At 38.3% G+C, this 22,659-nt stretch overlaps 1 protein-coding gene across 4 annotated transcripts in view; it reads left to right on the forward strand.

Annotated features, from left to right (window-relative positions):
- Window positions 1–15,880, forward strand: part of EDIL3 (EGF like and discoidin domains 3) — a 681,338-nt gene extending 665,458 nt beyond the window's left edge. For all 4 annotated transcript variants that reach the window (XM_088457916.1, XM_088457918.1, XM_088457919.1 and 1 more), the window contains 2 exons: window positions 7,389–7,544; window positions 12,982–15,880. In XM_088457916.1, coding sequence (XP_088314042.1) covers window positions 7,389–7,544; window positions 12,982–13,131 — 306 coding nt within the window. In that variant the 3' untranslated portion in view covers window positions 13,132–15,880. The remainder of the gene's footprint in view (window positions 1–7,388; window positions 7,545–12,981) is intronic.
- Window positions 15,881–22,659: the final 6,779 nt, after the last annotated feature.

The following is a 22,659-nucleotide window of genomic DNA, read 5'->3' on the forward strand; positions in this document are numbered from 1 at the left end:
TAACTTATATTTTATGTTTTTACAGTAACTAAAAATACTTCATTTTTTTCTTTACGTTGTTATGATAATGTTTTCCTTAATGGAGTACTCAATAGAAGCTTTTGCTGGCCTAGAAGAAGATGTGCTTTTAAAATACTGAGTTCTCTTCCACTCTATCCTGGTAGAAATGACAGAATTACATGTTAGACTTAATAATGATCAATATTCTTTTAACATATTTGTTGGTCTTTGCCTTGAAAAATGCTTTGGCAGGCAATGCAAAGTGGTTGCACAGTGTATGGCATTATCTATAATGAGCAGAGCGGAGGCAAGTTGCAATGTGATAATTCATTGCAATACTGATCATTTTGCAATAGCAGGACTAGGGGTAAATTTACTAAAGTGAGAGATTTTAGAAGAGGAGATGTTGCCCATAGCAACCAATCATATTCTAACTATTGTCTTCTAGAAGGTGCTAGTTAAATGTTAAGTAGAATCTGATTGGTTGCTATGGGCAACATCTCCACTTCTGAAAACTTTCGCTTTAGTAAATTTATCCCCTAATCTTTGGCTGAAACATTAAAGGATAGTCAATGTTTACATTCCTTTTTGTTTTTTTGTTTTTTAAAAACATTCTACTTTTTTTTGAGGAACAGCAGCTGCTAGGTTGGCTAGAAAAGGGCATAATTCGTCCTGCAGAAATAAAATTAAAAAAGATTTAAAGTAATTCGTTATCAAAATTTGATTGCGTGTCCATGTATTTATTTGCTGTACATCTAAACTGAATTATTGGTAGACAGAATATAACCTGGTTTGTAAGTTTGATGAAGGCTTGCACAATGGTGTACTTAAGAAGAACACGAACAGTAGTTTAACATCTTTCAATAGTCTGTTACATGAGATGATGCATGTACATAGTTATATCTGTATATCTGAGGGAGCTGTTTTAGATGCTGGGCCTGTCATAGATTCTGGTGGCTAAGTAGACATAAATGGGTAACAGCTGGGTGTTCGCACTTAGGATAAGTGGTTTGAGGACATGTCGTGGGCATTTAAGTACAATTGCGGTCTATTCAGATTTGAGGGTATGCAGAGATCCATCTAATTTCAGAAGGATCTCTTGCACCAAGGATAGACTGCTGCAAGTCCACACTGACAGTAATGATATCTACTTCTCCAACTGGAAGGATAGGGGTGGTGTAATGGCAGATATGCGTGCACCTCTGAATGCAGACGAAGATCCTTATTTATTTCTAAACACGCAATACAGATGCACGTGCTGCGAAGTTCTCTGATCTCTACTCCTTGAGTTATATCTTGCACTCACTTTCCTCATGCCACTTCACTGCATTATATTGTGTACAAATAGGGTAATGTAATGTCAGGGCCGGATTAAGGTTTGAGGGGACCCTGGGGCAACAACTTTGTGGGGGCTCCTATTAATATAATTTTATATATTTATATATACACATATACCACACACGTATATTTATTTTATATACTTACACACATACATACATTCACACAGAAACACACATATATGTGTCACACATACTGTACATTACACACAAACATACATACACACACAAATTACACACACACACACACACACACATTTCACACACACACACACTTACCTTGCACCATCTGCACTGCATGTTGTGGATGGGGAGGGGACCTGGCAGGAAGGCACCATGTTATTAAGCTCCGCCCCCCTCGCAGCTTTTGCCGCAATTTGTGGGTCAATCGGAAAGGGGCGGAGCCAAATGACACAATTTTAATGGATATGTATCATACTGGCTCCGCCTCCAGCCGATTGACCCGCAAATCACGGCATTTTGCCACGAGGTGGGCGGGGCTTAATAACGGTGCCTGCTCTTGTGCAGCTGCTGCTGTGTGGGGGCCCTTTAGGTGTGGGGGCCCTGGGATGACCGCCTCTTTCGCACCCCCCCTATAATCTGGCCCTGTATAATGTTATCTTAAAGGAACAAATGCTCAATTAGGTAACCTAGAGATGTGACATAGTTGTTGCTCCTTGGGAATTCCCTTTTGCACACTGGCCACCATTCCTCCTAGATGAGCCTCTGTGCATTATTCATTGCCGTAACAAGGTGTAATTAATACAGGGGAACAATCTTCTTCTGTCTGGCCTCGTTTATTAAAAGCAATCATACCAGTGCCAGGAGATAGATCATCACAGTGGCTGCTGTAGAATTGGCAGGGATTTCTATAAACTGCATGTCTATTATACACTAATCCTAGGTAGGGAGGTCACCACCACCCCTGAATGGTTAGGAAGTGCACATGTGCTTTTCCATGCTGGGGAAGCTTGAAATAAGTAAATGGGACTATGCACTTTTGTTTGTTCTCCCTTTCCCCAGTCTTCTTAAAGTAATCATTGTTAAAGTAATCAGTATAACACTGAAAAGCCCATGGGCTGGCACATGTGATATTGGGGACGCAAGTTGTGAATCAGCAACATCATGGTGCCAATGGCGGGCACACTGTCATGTGAAAGGACAACCTCTTGCTCTATTCAGTACTGGAGATGATTGCAATTAATAAATGGAACCTGCGTCTTATCTGGTGAACACAATGAGCCTAACTCTGACCAGAGACCAGCCTGGCATCTGATAACTGTGATGAGGGAATCAGGGGCATTTCTAGAGAGGAGGGGACCCGTGTGCAGTCACTGACACAGGCCCCGTCCTCTCTGTCCGGCGGCCGGAAGCGCACTGAGCTGTGTGCAGCCAGCGCTGGAGTTATATACTCTGGGCACTAGAGTGCGCCCAGAGTCTATAGAGTATGCGCAGGTCACCGGGAAAATGGTCACGGTGGCCATTTTCCCTGTACTGCGCAATTGCAAACGACAGGAAAATGGCTGCGGTGGCCATTTTCCAGTTGTTTTTACAAAAGGCAGCCTCATGTAATAAAGGGCCTTAAGGAAGTTGTGTAATTACTGCCTCTTACAGTTGATTAATTTCTCTAGCAGTCATACTGTAGGCACCAAAGCCCCTTCACTATTTTTTTTATGCTTTATTTGTTTTTGTTTAGAATATTGCCCACTTTCAGCTTACAGGTGGGAGGTTCAGTAGGAGGTAAACTGCTCATTTTGCATTTAGCATTAAACAGTGTTGTTAGAGGGGCTACCAATGAGTAAAAAGTAAGAACTTAATGGGAAAAGGTCTTTATTAAAATGACAGTTTATGTTCTGTGTAAAGCTAAACAATACTGACAGTTAGGTTGTTATGGTTACATACAAACTTACTTGCCCATACTGCCAGTGATGCTTATTACAGTCAGAAAAACACATGACATATGACTACGTTGTAAAGGGGCAGTCTCACACAGGCACATTTGAATGAGGTCTTGTTGACATATTTCTGTGCTATGCAGATTTGGAGGCACATCTTTTGCACCTAGAGCTAAGGTGAAAATGCTCACTGATAATGACGACTAGTAGCAAACCAAGTGCACATGTACATACATTTGCATTGTAAGATGTGCACGACTCTGTATACTGTTAAATATACATTTTCATTCCCGTGCATGCTTCTTTAGAGCACAGATCGCTCAATTTAGTTCCATTTCTGCATCAGGCCCTTAATATCAATTACACTGCTAATTTTTACTAAAGTTTATCAATCAAAGTTTACCAAAACATCTCCATCCCATAATACTGGATGTAGTGATGAGACCAGCGGCCGCATGGAATCCCGGCAAGGGATGTAATATAGGCGTCAAAATAACAACGCCTATGTTAATCCCGACGACAGAATGCCGGGGACACCAACCCAAACTAAGGTCAGTCCGGGACGCCCTTAGCTTTAGCTGTGGAGGAAAGGGTTAGTATTAGGGAGTCTAGCGGAGTTAGCGTTAGGTTTGAGAGGGTTAGGGTTAGGCACTACTGGGGGGAGGTTAGGTTTAGGCACCCCCCCGGGAGGGTTAGGTTTAGGGTGCGGGGAGAGGGTGTTAGGTTTAGGCACCTCTGGGGGGAGGTTAGGGTTAGGCACTAAGGGGGGAGGTTAGGGTTAGGCACCACTAAGGGAGGGTTAGGGGGGGACAGGGGAGGGTTAGGATACTTACTACTCTAGTTGGGATTTCTTCATGTTGGGCATCCGCTGTCCGGATTTGACCTGGCGGCTAAAACAGCCACCGGCATTTCAATCCCATTCCCATAATACTGCCTCGGTAATTTTTAAACTTAAAATCAATATGTTTATTCATTCAGAGCATGCTGTTAATGGTACAAGGTTTGACAATATATTCAGAAAAGCAACAGAGCGCAGCTTGAGTATGCAAAAATACATCAAGGTGCATTTCTATAAACTGAAAATTCTTATTCAGCATCAGTCACATAACGGATAGAGTTATATCCACATACTTCACACAGTTTGTGTACTTATCAAAGTTTAAAAATGAAATCTAGAAGGAACACACTCACACCACCTGCAAAGCAAACAGCACACACCAAAGATGTCATAATAAATTGAAAGCTGGCAATAAGCATAAATTAAGTATGTGACATTCTGTCCGCAGAACCTTGTTACAGCACAATGTATACAATAGTACTGTGCTGTGTTGTCCTGATTAAATGATCATATAATATTACGGAATAGGATGGATTGGTGTCATGGTGTTGGTTTCCATCCGAAGACAACCATGTGGTTGGGGTAGCTAGAGATGTGTCCTCATACACTGTGGCATTACTGGTGCCAAACAGCCCGTCTCGGCACGTCAGGTCTGGGCGACTCGGCTGCGCCGAATATCTATTTCACTCATGTGTGTCCTATTCTCACAACTAAAACAACTGGAAGCTACAAAACTACTTTGCTAGATTGCGCGGATTAATTTGATGTGCGACATTTGTATATCTGTGAGTCTGTATATGAAACACTAAGATGCAGCATCCACAGATTTTTCTCACCCCAAGTACCATTGTGCTTCATCCGCGACTTTGTAATTATTTTAAATTACTTCCTGTGTGGTTAAAGTCGCAGCCCAGCATCTGTAGTACACTCTGACTGGTGTTTCACTACATCAGCCATTCGAATTAGATGCAAATTTGAAGAAAAAGTTACCAGGCTACACCTCTTGGAGTGGCTCAGTTGCACGGGGCTAGGTGTTTGAGGACTGGACACATCTGTAATAGCAGGAAAAAAAGAGGATTATCTCCCGCGCTTGAGGAGGATAGAGCAAGAATCTTGGTTATAACCTGGATAAATGTGTTTGTGACACAGTGCTGTGACTGACTGTCCCTTACTATCCTAAAAGGAGAGCTACAGTATACAATGTTCTGGGACTGTACTAATAACTGTCTCAGCTTCAACCAATGTAATGATAAACCTTTTACTCACACAATGAGCTATATTATAAAGTAGGAATGACCAAAAGAGAATGACCAAGTATAAGTATAAATAAATAGTACATTTTTATTTATTTATTAATGGCATAAAAAAACATACAACTACTGTATGTAGTAAACTAATTACATAAAAACGTAAAACTACTCTATGTAGTAAACTAATTACATAATGTTTTTCTCTAGTGCAGACAATAATTAATTAATAACATTTAAAAATTACTTAAATTACAATTTAAAACCAAATACATTTAAAACAGTATCACATGATAAAATATGACATAATAATTAATATGCCTAAAAATAAAGCATAAAAATGGATACAAATGTCACTTAAGTTGCGACGTGTTTCACAGCATCCAGCTGCTTCCTCAGGCAGTTGAACAGTGATTTTGTAAGTTTGTCTTCAATTATTGTGTGTACTAAAGAAAAAGTTATATAATTGGCATGGGGATGGTCATCGTGATAGCACGTCTACTAGGGAGTCAACTGAGTAATGTAATCATGACTATTGTTACTATCCGGAAAGGCTTGAGGACATACAGTAAGATCACTCAAGTACTTGGAATTAGCCCTGTGTAGCAATTTGAATGTATACTGATGGTTTTAGCACTATGGATAGTTGCAAGGGCCTTTCATCGGTTACATCATTTAGCACAGAATGCAATTATACATTAATAAAGCATTACAATTTAGAGATTAGATATTATTTTCTTAAAAAGCTTGTTGGTCCAAAAATATGCATAATTTAATACTACTGAATGTGTGAAAGTACCTGTAATTGCATTATATCTCGAGTACTGGATCCTTTGCTGTTTACAGCAGTCATGCACGCCCAGGCAGCACATCGAGTTGATAGATTATGTGATTGCAGATGAGTGCTATAAGCTTCTACATTACTTGGAATGCTACAGAGTCCCATAAGCAGATGCTTTAGCATAGGAAATACATCTCTATACAGTGTTTCTTTCAAATAGAGCAAGGTTTGGGCCAAATGACCTGAAGCTGCTTACCCAAACTACTGTGCCTGATCGGAAAAGTTGTTTGATGCCAGTTTTATAGTGCAAAGAAAGTACTTTGCATTCACCAAATGCAGCTTCATAATTCTAAATGGTGTGTAGGATAATGTTTCAACAGAAATTTCACCTATGCTCACACTGAAATATTTTATTGCTGAACTAATTTCTCAGGGGACCATTTAAAACCTGCGTTCTTCATTGATCATTTAAAGGAAGGCTTGGCATATAATGTATACATTTGTACTGGTGGGTAATAGGCGTTGTTTGCAACAAAGATGTTTTTTGTTCCTTAAAGTATTGATCCTGGAGAGAGAGAGGTTTTTCTGCATAAACAGGGAGCTAAACAAGTGAAGCATTTATGAGTTTTCCTGAACGATGTAACTGTGTAAAGTACAGTAGCTCTATAAATGGAGCTGGTATATCGTTCCATTCTTTATGAAAGGAAATTGGTTTAAGCTTATGTCGTAATTTGCTTACAAATGGCGACTGTGAAAAGCCGCAGGACCAATTTAACCCATCTAAGACTAAAGCAGTAGAGTAATAATGATATTTATATGTCTAAAAACCTGAGACCTGTTGGGAATTTAGAATTTTCTCCAACTTTTTGAATATAACTATTTCAGACATTTCTTTTCCTGAATACTGATTCCTAAGGAAACCCTAAAGAATAAAATCTTCACTTTAAATGTCACGCTCATTACTACAGATTTCCTGTGATACATTAAACACTCAGACATTAATTTTGCAATTAGCTAGATTTAGAAGATTGCGATGACTTGTGACTATCAATCAAATTATTGCAGAAGAGCCTGCCAGGTTTAGCACTGTTCTCCAGGCTTTATATCCAAACGGTTTAATATATATTCATGAGAAAATACAAACAATGAAACAAGATGTGTAAGATAATGTGAAATGTTTCATGTTGGCAGGGGATTGTTCTTTCCAAAGTATCCTTTTCATCAGTTCAGATAAATATAAGTCAGCTGTAAGTCAGTTGGTAATAAAACATTGTATTTGTGCCTCTTTAGGTGGATCTACTTCGTCCTACAAAGGTCACCGGGATAATTACACAAGGAGCTAAAGACTTTGGACACGTGCAGTTCGTGGGCTCCTACAAGCTTGCTTTCAGTAATAATAGTGAACACTGGATAGTGTATCAGGATAAAAAACAAAGAAAAGACAAGGTAATGTAAGGATACAGATGCGCTGAAGATTTGTTGGCTTGTAAATTCATTTTCCACCTACAATATGTCATGCATCTCCGTAGTAAATCTGTCAGCGACTAGAATATTGAGTGGACTTGACCTGGAAAAAATAAATGACTTTTTAAGAAAGAGTGATACTGGGCCTGTTACAATAAGGACTGCCAGTCACCTTACCTGAGGGAAATGTATTGGTTCATAGGTGAATTATTCAATTTTTACATGGCTACTTCAGGCCCACTTTGCATAGGCAAATGCAGGGGGGGGTTTCCGTCTGCCTGGAAACCCCCACACCATGACCACAATAGAAATAGTAATGTAATAGAATTTTTCTAGTGCTGTATGTTCTTCACAGTATCACAAATGAAATAATTAGCACCACCTGTACAACTTTTAACATGTATCAGTCAGTAATAAATAACCTGTGCACCAACTAGGAGATCTGGAAAACATTCACTGTTAGGGATGTGCTGCTATAGAGCCCAATATGTACATATATGTCCAGGGCAGTGCTAGGTTATTCTGCTGCTCCCCCAGACTCCCGGACTTGCTCTAATACTCTGGAATGGTGCCCACATCTAAAATAAAAACATTCAGCTCAGGCAGGATGGCCCTACGGCCGCATTTAATGGGTTACAGTGATTGCCACACTCACTCTAAAATCAAGCATTTGGAAACCCCCCTCTAGAAATCCTGTGTTTGACACTGCTTTGAACTGGTATAATTATGTCTTTCGGGACCCAAGTATGTGTGGTGGAACAGAACAGGGACTACAATATCAAAAACATTTTATCTGGTGCATATTTGCTTCAAAGAATATTTGGTACTGGATCTCCTTTCTAATATCTATATAATAAGCAAGAAAGCGTGTCTGTCTGTCTGTCCTTTATGCACAGAGTTTTGGACCTAGCTCCACCAAATTTGGAATGGTGGTGTAGTTTGACCAGGATTATTTTTTTGCCTAGGTTTCAACTTCGTCAGGGCCACACCATGTCACACAATTCCTAAAAATGGGGATACTCTTACATTACATAGGCTCCGGGCCTGGCTCCAGTGGAAGTTGTCAGTTGCCAAAAACCTGTGAGAAAGTAACAAAAGTATCTCTGAGGAAGTGTCAAACTTTGACTCATGCAAGTTCATATTAAATCCAGAGTTAGTCCTTTTAAAGTGACTGTATATATTATTAGTGGGCCTGATTCATTACTGATCGCATCTGCAGTTATGCACACAATTGTCTGATTGTTGCGTTCTGTACATGCATATGCATCGCAGTGCGCGAACCGGCCACTGCGATCGGGACTGCGAACACAGTGCCAACGCAGACCCATCGCATAGTGATTGACAAGAAGTGCCATTTGGGGGGGGGGAGGTGATGGGGGGTGGTCAGTGAAATGCAGGCGTGCCAGTGCATTTAAATGCCGTTGCATGTGCATGCAAAAATTATCCACTGCGATGGAGCTGAACACGAGCCAATCGGAGCTCACGGCAACCAATCAGGAGCCACCACTGCTGATTGGCTGCCTGTCCGTGAACACTGATTGCCTTGTCACCGGTGGTGATTTTGTGATTAGGTGTAACAAGCGTGTGTTCTGTAGATTTCTGTTGAATAGTAACTTTTGACACCTTATTATGAGTTTTGATACCTTATCACATTTTTTTTTTCATTAACACATCACTAAAACACAAATGTCCAGCCAGAAGGATAGTTACATAAGGACACATATGTAGGTGCAGCATAACTTTCCAGGGTAAATTTCCAAATCCGAAACATCGCCATGTACCAATGTTTTCATGTGGTAAACAGATAGGCATGTTTGCATGCTTTTATGACTTACTTCTATTGGATCCATTTTCCTGCATTGGAAAACCTAGACACCTTTTTAAGGGATAATTATAACTTCTTGGGGATAATGAATATACAGTAGAGAGAAATTATACAGATGTTGGAAATACACCATGGGAGTAAATACAGGTATATTCTCATCCTGATCTATTCTAGAAAATCACCCACTTTTTCTATGACTCCAAAATAATCATAGTTTCCAAGATGTTGGATTATTAGTTTCTCATTTTCAAAAGGTCTAGTAACTAAAGCAATGCAAATGTTAAAGTCACTTTTTCCCCAAAAGAAGTTTATTGCCATGCTCAGCAATGCCAATCACTGTGGAAAATTTACTTTGCATAAATAATACATATTATTATTATCATTTATTTATATGGCACCACAAATGTTCCGCAGCGCCTTACAAAGCACATAAACAAGTTGTAGACAAGCGACTTACAGAACACTACAATACAGGACCAGGACATGTATAATATATATTGCTACATTAGTGACCATAACACCCAGATAAGCAACAGAGCATAAGCAACCAAGTGTTAGGTCCCCTAGTGGAGAGTAAGAAGTAGATGAAACTAAAGTAGGGAGAAGTACAAGAGGTTAGAGGGCCCTGCTCATAAGAGCTTACATTCTAAAGTATCGGAACCAGCATATACCAGGTCACCAAGGTCCGCCCGCTGCTCTGCCCCCGCTCTGTTTCTCTGCCTTCCCGCACTGTCCCACCCCTGTCCCCCACTGTATATACTTACTGCTTCCCGGCACAGTGCTGCCCTTTGTCCAGGTGTGTCCCGTCGCTCTATGCACTGGGAGCTGTTGGAGTGGCAGCGCGTGCCCTGGCTTCTACAGTGCATTTATGTAGGAGATGGGACAGACCGTAGGAGATTATAATATAGATCTAATCTGCAACATTATTTCTAAATATCTGAAGCCAACAGACTCCCCTCTAGGTCCCGTCGTGATGCCACTAACAGATATAGACAAACCAGTGCAGTAGCAGAACTAGCATTTCTACATGGGGTGCAGCTATGGGCCTGCCTCATGGTTCTGATTATTATTATTATTATTATTATTATTATTATTACCATCATCATCATTATTATTATTATTACCATCATCATCATCATCATTATTAATACTTTATGAAGCACCAACATGTCAAACATATTCCAAAGAATTAAAACTTATTTACTTGTGGACAAAAACAACATATAGATCAGCGTTGATATTAGTCAAATATATTCCAAAATGGTTCAGAAACTATAACTAAAGGGGAGAAAAATGTTTCATAGCTTTAATGTAGTGTATTATAGCAAGATATATTTCTATATTCCATCAATAACTTATCATAAAAATATACTTATGGAAATCTCTGTTTTGGGCCATTACATGGGACGCACTTTGTCAGAAACGTGTTTGCATCCTTTGTATTAAAGAGTTTCTGAATAAACAGAGTTGATCTGATACATTTGAAACAAATTTTACCATCTGCTATCACATATAAAAACATTCCTATAACATATATATAAAAAAATAGAGAAGTAAAAAGCAATTGTTTGATATCGAAGTCCAATTACTGAAAAAGGAATAATAGCGGAACCAATCAAGTAATTTGTGATTACTATATGTCAGTATTTTCTGTACCATCTAAGCTTTCCGCATATAAGCAAGCAACAGGCTCAACGTGGTATATTAAATATAACTTATCTCCTTAAAATACAGTATGGTTACATATAATTGTCACTTCCACAGATTAATGCCACGCAGTAGCTGTACTTAGTTACCATATGGTCTTCAGGAATAGAATTATACATCCTTTGAGAAATATTAACTTCCCAGGCCCATCAGTATGTTTTAAGCCAGCTGCTATCTAACTTATGATTGCCTTGAAGATATAGTTAACAGCAACTGTTTCCTACTGGGTATTGTGTTGTCTCACTGTTATTCTTAAACTGTTGATTTACAAAAATTTACATTTACATACATTTATTTACAAATGCATACTTTTGTTTTATACAAAATACTATTAACTAAAGATAAGATTTACATTTCAAGGCCAATACTGGATTTTTAAACACAGTTTGGTTGGGAGATGCATGAAGTAAAAGGGAATTCAGGGGTCCAGGTGTAATGGATTAATAAGAAATGAGTCAGAAACTGATTGGTTGCTATGGGCACTTTCCCACGTGTCCTCCTCAGAAGGTGTGATGCATTTCTCCCTACTGGTATTGTTAGCCCTACTGTAGCTAAAGCAGGTTATCATTCCAGTTAGGATCCTATATCCAAGGTACTGGGAGGACAAATGGGAAAAAAATACTGGAAGTAGATGAGGATACAGTATTTATTAACAAGAGATGATAGGATTCAAACTTCCAGAGAAACATGCAAACAGATTATTTATTATATCCTCAAATTGTCAGCTACAGTATCTGTATATATGAACCCTATAAACATGTATACTCACAATGCATAGTGCCCTCACTTGTCTGCCTAGTACATTTGAGGGCGCACACAAACTTGAGTTGCTACCATCTTGGCCCATCGATTCATCCATTTGTTTTTAATTATAGTAATTATGATTAAAAACAAATGGATGTAATTGACTCGTACAGTGTATACAACACACTTTGGTGCAAGCCATCCACTTTTTACTATTGATGAGTGATGGATTTGTTTATCTTCTACATATTCCCAAAAGTCATTGCTGAGTACTGAGTATGAATTTGAATACAAAATAGAATCTGAACTTCCCTTTGTGGTGTAATTAGATTGCAGAATAAGTAGATGTAACCCTATCCCCTTCTATTAGTAGCTTCAGATGCCTACTGTTCTGCACAGCCACCAAGCTTACAGCTAAACCCCACAAGAATCAATCCAAACAAACACTCTAAACCATAAGTAAAAATATCTTGGCTATTTCCTTTCTGTCTTTCCATTAATGTTCATATGGGCAACTGTTTGTTTTAAATTAGTAGAGTATATTGATGTCCTGAAATTACGGTAATATCTAACATATATCAGTATCTAATATGTAGCATATTGTAGCACATTGTTGTGTTTATCTTTCAGAATATCTAAATGTAAATAAAATTCTTTTTTTACATTATTATTCCTTCTCCCACCCACTGTTTCTCTTGTGAAGCCCTAAGTGTCAGACTCCTGGGGTTGAGTGTTTACAATTATATGGATATGTCTATATACAATGTGATTTTGACAGCCAATTAGGAACTTTTAGCCCAAGATGTCCACAAATTACAGAATGTATGGGTATAAAATGACTGCCAAGCTCGGCTAACATTAGCTAATGAACGGTTAGGGGTGAAATAGACAGAAGATGAAGTCGAACAATTACCACTATATCATTGTTTTTGCGGTCAATGCCCGACTGTACTAATTGTACTTCATGTGATCCGGTCATTCAGCCTTAGAGAAGGAGCATCATAGGGCTGTTTACGATCCTTCTGGCAATCTCTAAACATACTGGATGTTGTTATCAGTGTATGGATAAACAACTATTTTTTAATGATATATTAAATCTGCAATTATTCCTTCACTTATTTATATCTTCTTTTCTTTTTTAAGGTTTTTCAGGGAAATTTTGACAATGATACCCACAGAAAGAATGTCATCGATCCACCGATCTATGCAAGATTTTTCAGAATCCTCCCCTGGTCATGGTATGGACGAATCACATTAAGAGCTGAGCTATTAGGTTGCACTGAAGAGGACTGACAACTTTCATCATCTGACACCTCAAAAAAAAAAAAAAATGAATATACAATAAAAAAACATCATTTGAAAATTTAAAAAAAACTGTGCAAAACCTGAAAGAAAAACGAATGGATTTTCATTTGAATTAAGTGCTCACTTTTTGGTAGGCTGGTAACTGTTTTTGCAAGGTAGTCTGTGCCTGCCCCTAAAATGATCCCACCATTTACCCTTCAAATACTAACCCTTTCTATTAAGATGTTTTAATTTTCTTCTGCGTTGTTCACACTGGTTGAAATATGTTGGGGAAGAAAGGCAGCATCATTCTCATTCTTTGGTTTTACATGTCTATTTTTTTTATGAGCTAAGAAATTGCAATTTTAGCGATTCTCTAAAGAAGTTGGCAACTGACAATTTGTTTAAAACTTTAGAACTGATGCTGCAGCTTAGCAATAAGATTACTCTGGGATGACTGCTTTATCCTAATTGCTTCCCTCGTGCCTATCACAATATTAATATTTACATCTAAGATTTTTGAAATCCATTTGATTTACACCTGTGAAATTACAAACTTTCAATAATGTTTTTTTCCCCTCTTAATTTCAATCCTATTGTGCATGTTCTTGAAGCATGTTATTACTTGTGTTAGAAATATTTCCTTCCTCAATGACCTGAATACTAAACTAGTGCATAGAGCGAGGTTTATTTTCTGCATGTCATAAAAGTAACAATACATCAGTATCTTGTCCCTTTTTTAAAAAAAATTTAAGACACAGAACGCACTGACATTCAAGATTATACTAACACATCTCTTCTGAATTTTCCAAAGGCATTATATTTCTATGGAGATTCTTTTATGCATAAGAACAGTAATAAAAACGTTTTACTTAGCATAATTGCATACACGTACAGAATATGTTTTTATTTATTTTATTCAGAATTATTTTAGGTGCATACAGTAGCATGGAGGGAGATGAGAAAAAATGATAGGCTTGTACACATATGTTCCATTTGTCAATATCTGTGTCATTTTGTTTTTAATTTGTTAAACATGGCAAATGTGCATACAGTATATATACACATGGCAAATGTGCATACAGTATATATACTAATATATATATATATATATATATATATAATAGAAGCATTGGAAAAGAAGCTTATTGTATGGAAGATGTACAATTCATTTTCCAAGTCTGGACTTACATATGTGTTTTTGTAGATGGAACTAATGTTTTTTGGTAACACCAGTTGATAAAGAGTGTCATAATGTGGTGGTATCTGCTCAAGTTACGGTTACTTGCAATACTCAGTTATTTAGGGTGTTCTCATTGCGTCCCATATTCTAGTTCTATCAGTTCAGTTTAGACAAGCTAAAAACTCAAGGAAACATGAAAACAGGCACTCTTGTGTTATGAAGAAATATGGCTGGATGTTCATTCTCGTTTATAGCGCGTAGAATAAAATAATGGCAGAATGCCACAAGGATGAACTAGACATATACACATATATGTTCGTTTCTGAGCTGAACATGTCCAAACAATGTGATAAACTGTTGAGGTCCCGTGTTCTATTCATTTTTTTTATTATTTTTTAAATTGTTCTGCATATCTAATGCCACTAGATGTCAATGTCCTGTCTGTCTGTAAAATGTTCTTCAAAGATATATATTGTGTATGATGTTGTATTCAACCTTGGTGAACAATATTAAAGGGAAAGTCAAACATAACGACCTATTGGTAATTCATTGTAAATTGGTTATTTAAGAACACTGCCCACACTTTGCACTTTATGATATACTGTAGTATTTGCTAGAATGTTTGAGTCATAAAGTTTTTTTCTTTAGTTTTTGTTGCTGTGTTTATTGTTTGAATTTTTTTTGGTTTTGGGTAAAAAATGCACTTTATAATTATTTCATTATCACACTATCTACACGTATTGAAATCCATTCCCTCTCTCCCCATTACTTACAGTATAATACCATGTGGTAGTTTACAGAATTATATTATTTAATTATTTTAAAGTAACATCTAAAATATGTACATTTTCTCAAATAATACGTTATGCTTGGAGTGTCAGCCCAAATATAGATTTTTTAAGGCATTTATTCTCCAGTGTTGCAGAGGGAATATTGTTCTTTCGTTTTTTGTTAATTAATACATAACCAGCTAAAATATTTAGTATTTTGTAGTTTTTATTTGTATTATTAGAAGCAGACCATTTTGTATATTAATTATTTAAACGAAAATTAAATTATGGAATAACTTGCATTTGTAAGACACATTTGAGTATGCTAAGTGTTCTCTTTTTTAAGAACAAAAAAGGGATATTAATTCATATTAATGGAGCTTTGAATTAGCATTAGGCGTTTAGGACATAATTTTTTCTGCATAGTAAATATGACCTATGATTAATCTTAACTTTCCATTCCATCTTGCTAATGTTTACCTTGCATTTAGACCCCAATGTACTATAGCCACACACCCAAAGGGCTTGTCACAAAAACTGGTTTAAGTTTTATGTTGACTTTCTCTTTTGATATGACTATTTGAGCTTTGAGGACAAAAAGGTACTGTGCAACATGCAAATATAAGATGAGGGTTAGGAATCTCACTTATTAGTGAGTATGAAATATCAAACACGATAACCTTTGCAACTTTTCAAACTGTGTAATACTGAAATGTTTTTGTAAATACTTAAATCATGTAGGTTGATGTAAAATCAGTATGACATTGTCTAGTCTTCAAGCCTAAAATAAACTTTTGAAAAACGAGGCTGTATTAATATGGTTTATGTGGCTTTTATTTTACAGCATTATCCATGTAGAGGTTAATCCAGTTGTCTTAGTGGTACATTTAAGAAAAACAAAAAAAAAATCATACTGTCTGCCTTGAAATTGCATCATTCCGGATTATACATTATTTTGTTATTATTCATAACATTGTTATTACTTTTATATATAAGTGTCTAAGAACACATTGTAACACATATTAGACAAAAATACAATATACCAATAATTTATATTTAACAAATAACTTTTTGCAACTTGTGATGTTAGAACTCATTAAGTAACTAGACACACACACAAGGTCAGCACTACCATTAGGCAAACCTGGGCAGCTGCTCAGTGCACTAACACACTAAGGGCCTCATTCAAAGATGCATGCTAACTGCATGCAATTCCAATATGCACACAGTTGGCCAATGTTGGAAGTACTGTACAAGCATCCTGATGGTTACTGAACCAAGATACAGAATTAATTCAGATGCTAGAGCTATAGATTTTAATGGGCATTCCTAGGTGATAACAGGTGGGTGGCTAGCCAGTAGTGGACTTGTCGCTGACAGTGATTGCGTTTAAAGATGCAGTAGCACCAGTATAGGACGATATGTTCAGACAGAGAAATTGGACCTGCCATAGGGCTGCTGTAAGCTTCGATATTGCGACTGATCGTGCACAGATGGTTTTCTAAAGATGCACTGAGATGGATTAGCGCTGCTGCCAGTACGCATTTCAGTAGGAACAGAGGTTGCGGCATTAGCACAAAAAAGTGACCTTGGCAAAAGACACAGCTGAGTTTACCTCTAAATCAGGCCTAAATTAATTAGACATGCCTTGAAAAAGAGCCTTTGAGGCTCGAAATGCGTCGGATGTCAAAACTGTGCCTGGACTACCTGGAAGGGAACTTACCTTATTGGGGTGGACTTTTGGAGCCTATGCAGGTTTCTCCGGAGGTGCCTTGCAATCTTTTCTCACCTGTGGCTTGTCATCGTGTGAAAGATCACAGAGGTAACATATTCCTTATTATCTTTACTGTTCCTCATGAATGGGCTGAGAAGCAGGTATAATACAATATTTGAAAACATAACTTACTCCATGCCTTAGAAATGTAAGCTGCCGGTAACCCTTACGGATGTAAGTTGTTTTGTTATCAGTGAGCATGTTACTTGGGTGCCAAGACTATCAGTGACATCTGACTGGAGACAGTAAATGTAAAGAAAAGGGAGGAGAGAAGGAGGAATAGGAATCACTGCACAGGCAAGGATATCACTATAATATTAAATAAAGTCTACTGACAAATAGAAGTGATGGAGTATGCTATCTCCACGTTCCCTATCCTCAACAATATAGTATGTATTGTGTGGAATTGTGGTGGTGGTGCTGCTCAGAGTAATGGACAATGGTTACAGAGGAAAAGAAGGTAAGAAATACCCACACAAGACTCTGGCCCTCATTCAGACCCGGTCGCAAGCGCTAAGCGCTCGCAACCGGGTCGATGTTAAGGCCCTGCGCATGGGCAGCGGCCGCACTGCGCGTGCGCAAGCCCCGGAGCGAGAGAGAAACTCTCTCGCTCAAGAGCTTACTGCAAAAGGGCCGGCTGTCGATGTTGATCGACAGCTCTGCCCGTTTTGTAGGCGTGGCGGGGGTGGTTTCACAAACGAAGGCGTTCCTTAAGGAACGCCTGCCATTTTGTGGGCGGCCGCACTGACATCAGCAGTGATGTCAGTGGGACGCTTCCTGCTCGATCAGAGCAGGAAGCTCCCTGGGGCTTGCGGTTGCCGAGACCCAACCTTAGGGTCTTGTCGCAAGTCCCGATGGTCGCGATGGTCTTGACCATCGCGACCATCAACCTGGTCGGTCGCTAAAATTGTGGGTGGTAACCCACAGCTTATCTAGCGGCCAGGAGGCCGCACTAAAACATACAAGCGGCCGCCCTAATTCAGAATGAGCGCTCGCTTCTTGCGAGCGCCTCTGAATGAGGGCCTCTATTTTGGAGCACTCTTATAGCCATAAATATCCAGTCTGTACATAAAATATAACCTTTATTTCATCAAAAATCTGTTTAAAATAGACTTACAAGACAAACACTGGCAAAAAAGGTGAGGTGTGAATGATACACAAAAAGGGATATGCGGGGGCATCCCTCTTGGGGCGGCGCAATATTATAGACAGTATAACAAAACATGTATACAATCACATACAGAGAAATACAAAAATTACATAGACAATAAATAAATCTAGATATCACAATCCTTGTAGTCACCTAGTACTGAAATCATTAAAAGATGCTCTTATATGTTACTATACTTTAGTATCTTATGATGAAATCTTCTAGTGACAGAGTAATTCAAAATATTATCCTCTGGGTAGGTCAATTGGTGCAATTGACCTTCCTGGAGGTTATATTTTACGCAAAGACTGGATATTTATGGCTATAACAGTGGTCCAAAATAGAGTCTTGCGGGTCTTTCTGACCCTCTTTTTCCTCTGTAAACATCTGACTGGATAGCCGTGGCAGGCAACTACTGTCTTTTTTTGTGAACTCTTTCGTCAAGTGATAGCAATGGTGGGACCTCACCATGGGGTATAGAATATCTTGGGTAATTGCCCACATGCAAATTACAATATAACACAAGCCTTGACCTCTGGTTGTACCTCATTATGAATTGCTTACAAGACTTGTCAAATATTGTAGTCAAATCTCAGACTTAATGTTTAAAATAAATAGAGGACACTACGGTTCATTTACTAACTGTAAAATATATGGAAACACAGCATATTTAATTCTTACATTACTTAGATTTCCTCCAAGTACAGTACTTGTGTAGCTGCACAGATTGGGAGATGACTATTTGCAACTGGAAATGTCTTTTGTGGAAATAGTAAAAATATCTCTATAACGTAATGAAGCACCCCATTCATTCATATTACTCATGAAGCACTGCTAGTTGAAACCCATCTTATATAAATCATGTGAGGTATTGTATCTAATCCATTGTCATTTGTGCGTTTAAAAATATGATTTCTCAACTGGAATGGTCCAATGGGATGCAGCTGCGGCAAGATGGGCTTTCCCTGACACCGTCACATCTCATACTGTACCATGCACTGCTCCTCTCTGTTCTCTGGTGATTTCAATGGAAAACAGTGCAGACCTGATTGGCTGCTGCTGGCCCTTCCAATTTTGCTTCCCAGAATGCTGTACAAGTGGCATTATGGAGCACGTGGCCCTGAAAGCAAAATTAATAAGTCAAATGAAAATTCAAGGAGAATTGAAGTTAGGCGTTCCTGATTAGTGCAATAGGCATCACATTGAAAGCATGCGAGGACTGAGGTTGTAATAAAGTTGTTTGTTTGGTGAAGTAGGCTCTGCACATCGGATAAACCGGGAATTAAATATTTAAGCCCAACACGTGAATTCTAGGGTAATATGGAATGACAGAGTCTGTCTGGTCCACAGTGAGTAAGTTATGCCTGGATCTCACTCCTGACATCAGAAGATGCACCCCTGCATTCTGCACACAGTGAGCCATGCATTGATCATGTGCAGAAAGGCAAACTGTTTACTGGTGGGGACAAGAAATGGGTTTTGGGCCTCATGCCTAATTACAAATGTTCATCACAACAAACACATATGAAAGTAAGAAAATATCTTCACAGTCCCCAGCTGGAAGATCCTCAGCAGGTCTTCAGCAAGAGACTATACATGTTACTCCTGACAATGTAGCTCATACTCCAGGATAGACTTTTCTAGGGTCAGTCATAGATCATTACAACTAGTTTCCGATAATACCATAGGCCATATTACGTGGTTTGACCTTGGTCCAAGACATATGTCAGTGCGCCTTGCAGATATCCCCACCCATGCATGTGTGCTAATGAACAGCAAATGATATAGGAGAGACTTAAGGCCCAAAGTGACTCAACAGTAAAGGACTGTGGGCCTGATTCAGAGATGGATGAAATATCAATGTGTGGACGCAGTGGAGAGATATTTTTGCCACTGAGCATATGCCAAAGCCACACTGCGCAATTGTGATGATGGATTAGTGACGGTGGTCGCAGGGAGGTTTTATTCACAAAGTGAGTGACAGGTAGTCAGCGTTTGGGGGAGGTAACAGGGGTGGTATGAAAAATGCAGGCATGTCGGTATAATTTTCTGGATGTGCCCTAGTGAGTCTCAGCAAATTTGTTTGATACTGGAGACTGGTGTTTTAGGACATCTGGAGACCTGTCTGAGACAGCATATGCTTGCTCAGAAGTTCGATGTCTGACCACTGTGTGATGTTCCGATGTCTCCACTTTTGTATGTAAGCTCCTGGGGGTGAGATGCCGGAGATGGTTGTCTCTATACACAAGACATCAGCTAAGTCATTAGCATATTCTCCACTGCATTCAGAATCACAGTCGTGATGGGATTTGCCTCCATCTCTGAATCAGGCCCTATATTTACCTTAATGAAACACAGAACAAATCTATGAAATGCACAATATGGTGAAATATATTATGATCACCACTAATACATACACAAAATAAAAAGATAATACTTATATTTCAGAATACTTGTCCTTGTTTTCTTTGTTCAACCTTCAGGTGTATATTGTCCTCCAGATGAAACTCAAAACATACATTATTATTATTATCATTATTATTATCATTTATTTATATGGCGCCACAAGTGTTCCGCAGCGCCTTACAAAGTACATAGACAAAAAAGTAACCATTGACTTACAATACAATACAATACAGGACATGGATAAACATTGCTATATTAGTGACATTAACGCCCGCATAAGCAGCCAAGTGTTAGTTGCCCTAGTGGCTAGTAAGAGATAAATTAAATTACAGTAGGGAGAAGCACAAGAGAGTAGAGGGCCCTGCTCGAAAGAGCTTACATTCTTTAAGGGAGGGGAAGACAAACAGGAGTGACACAGAATGGGGTGGGCCGGGAGAAAGGAAGATGTAGCAGCAAGTTAGGATGAGAGCTGGAAGGCTTTAATGAAGTAGTGGATCTTAAGAGCTCGTTTGAAAGATGGTAGAGAGGTGCAGAGTCTGATAGGGAGAGGGAGGGAGTTCCAAAGGTGAGGAGCAGCACGGGCAAAGTCTTGGAGGCAGGAGTGGGAGGAAGTAATCAATTGGCATGAAAGGCGGCGTGTATTAAGTGAACGAAGAGGGCGGACAGAAGAGTGAAGGGAGATGAGATCAGAGATGTAAATGGGAGAGGAATGGGTGAGGGCTTTGTAAGTTAGTGTAAGAGCCTTGAATTGGGTTCTGAAAGGGAATGGGAGCCAGTGGGGGGCTTGCAAAAGAGGGGAGGCAGATGTAGAGTGTTTGGAGAGGAAGATGAGCCGAGCAGCAGCATTGAGCACAGACTGGAGAGGAGAGAGATGGGATTTGGGGAATACATAGAGAATAGAACCCATAACTGATCATGTAATACAATTTAACAATGGACATTACATCTGGTAATTAGAATAAATAGTAAATAAATAGATGTATCTTCAATACACCTTTAAGTTGGAAATGGGTAAATTCAGGGGTGCTTGCAACATCGTTAAAAAAATGCACTCACAAACATGATGTGATAATAGGCATATGAAGCTGTTCCTGTTTAGCATGAATTATCTTTTTTCCTCATAACCAAAGTTTCCAAAGCATGGTCATATAAGAAAGAAAAGTTCCCATAGCGTGATCCCATATCATACATTTTTTCTCTTAACCTTTTACATTAAAAGGTTAAGAGAAATCACACAAAACATACATAAATTAATTAAAGAGTTCAACAAATGGCCCCCTTCCAGATGTAATAAGAATAGCAACCTTGAAAGTTCTTTCTCTTTTGGTTGTACATTGTACATCTAAATGATTTATAACACCTATAGTATCTTTAAGGTGAGATATATTGAAAGTAACCAATCCTTGTAAGAAAAAAAAAATCAATAAATGCTGAAAGATTTTCCGTTACTGAGTCTACACCCAAAATTATTGGGTCTCCCTGGGGTTTAATAGGGTCTTTGAAAACCTTGGAGGAGATAAATTACAGAAATGGTTGGATTCTCTTTAATAATTAATTGTTCTTCCTTCTTAGATATTATTCCTTTTTTTTCTGATATTCTTCCACTAAAGCAATCACATTTTTATTTTTACTATTAGTGGGATTCTCTCTGTTTTTTGTATGTATTCACATCTTTCAGTTGTCTTAAAACTTCATTCTCATAGTCACTCTTATTTAAAATAACTATCCCAACCCCCTTATCTGTTGGTTTTATAATAATGGCATCATATATTTTTTAATCCATCAAGGCTTTCCTCTTTTTTTAGTCAAATTTTGAGGTGCCTGTTGAGACTCAATCTGACTTAATTCTCCCTTCACCAGATCACTAAAAGTGTCAATAAATGTTCCCCTCGTATGGATCAGATTAAATGTTCATTTAGGTTTAAAAGGTCTATCACCCTCATTTGTATTATTCTCTAAATTCTCACTGTCTTTATAAAAAAATGATGGACAGTTTATGTAAGTATTTTTCAAGATCAATTAAAGTATTAAAACTATTTAACTTGCTTTAAGGCGCAAATTTAAGGCCTTTTCCAGAAAGGATATTTCCTCCATTTTCAATAAATAGTAATTAAATTAAAAAGCTTCTCCTTATTTGATGCTGTTTCCACTTATGTAGAAATTTTATTTTTAACTTCTTTCTAGATTTCTCTCTCTGTCTTGTTTTATCTTTTTGTTTCTACTTCTTACCTCCTCTACATTCTCTCCTACATGT

Source organism: Taudactylus pleione, unplaced genomic scaffold (assembly GCF_031769625.1).
Source record: "Taudactylus pleione unplaced genomic scaffold, aTauple2 ptg000792l, whole genome shotgun sequence".
Classification (NCBI taxonomy): domain Eukaryota; kingdom Metazoa; phylum Chordata; class Amphibia; order Anura; family Myobatrachidae; genus Taudactylus; species Taudactylus pleione.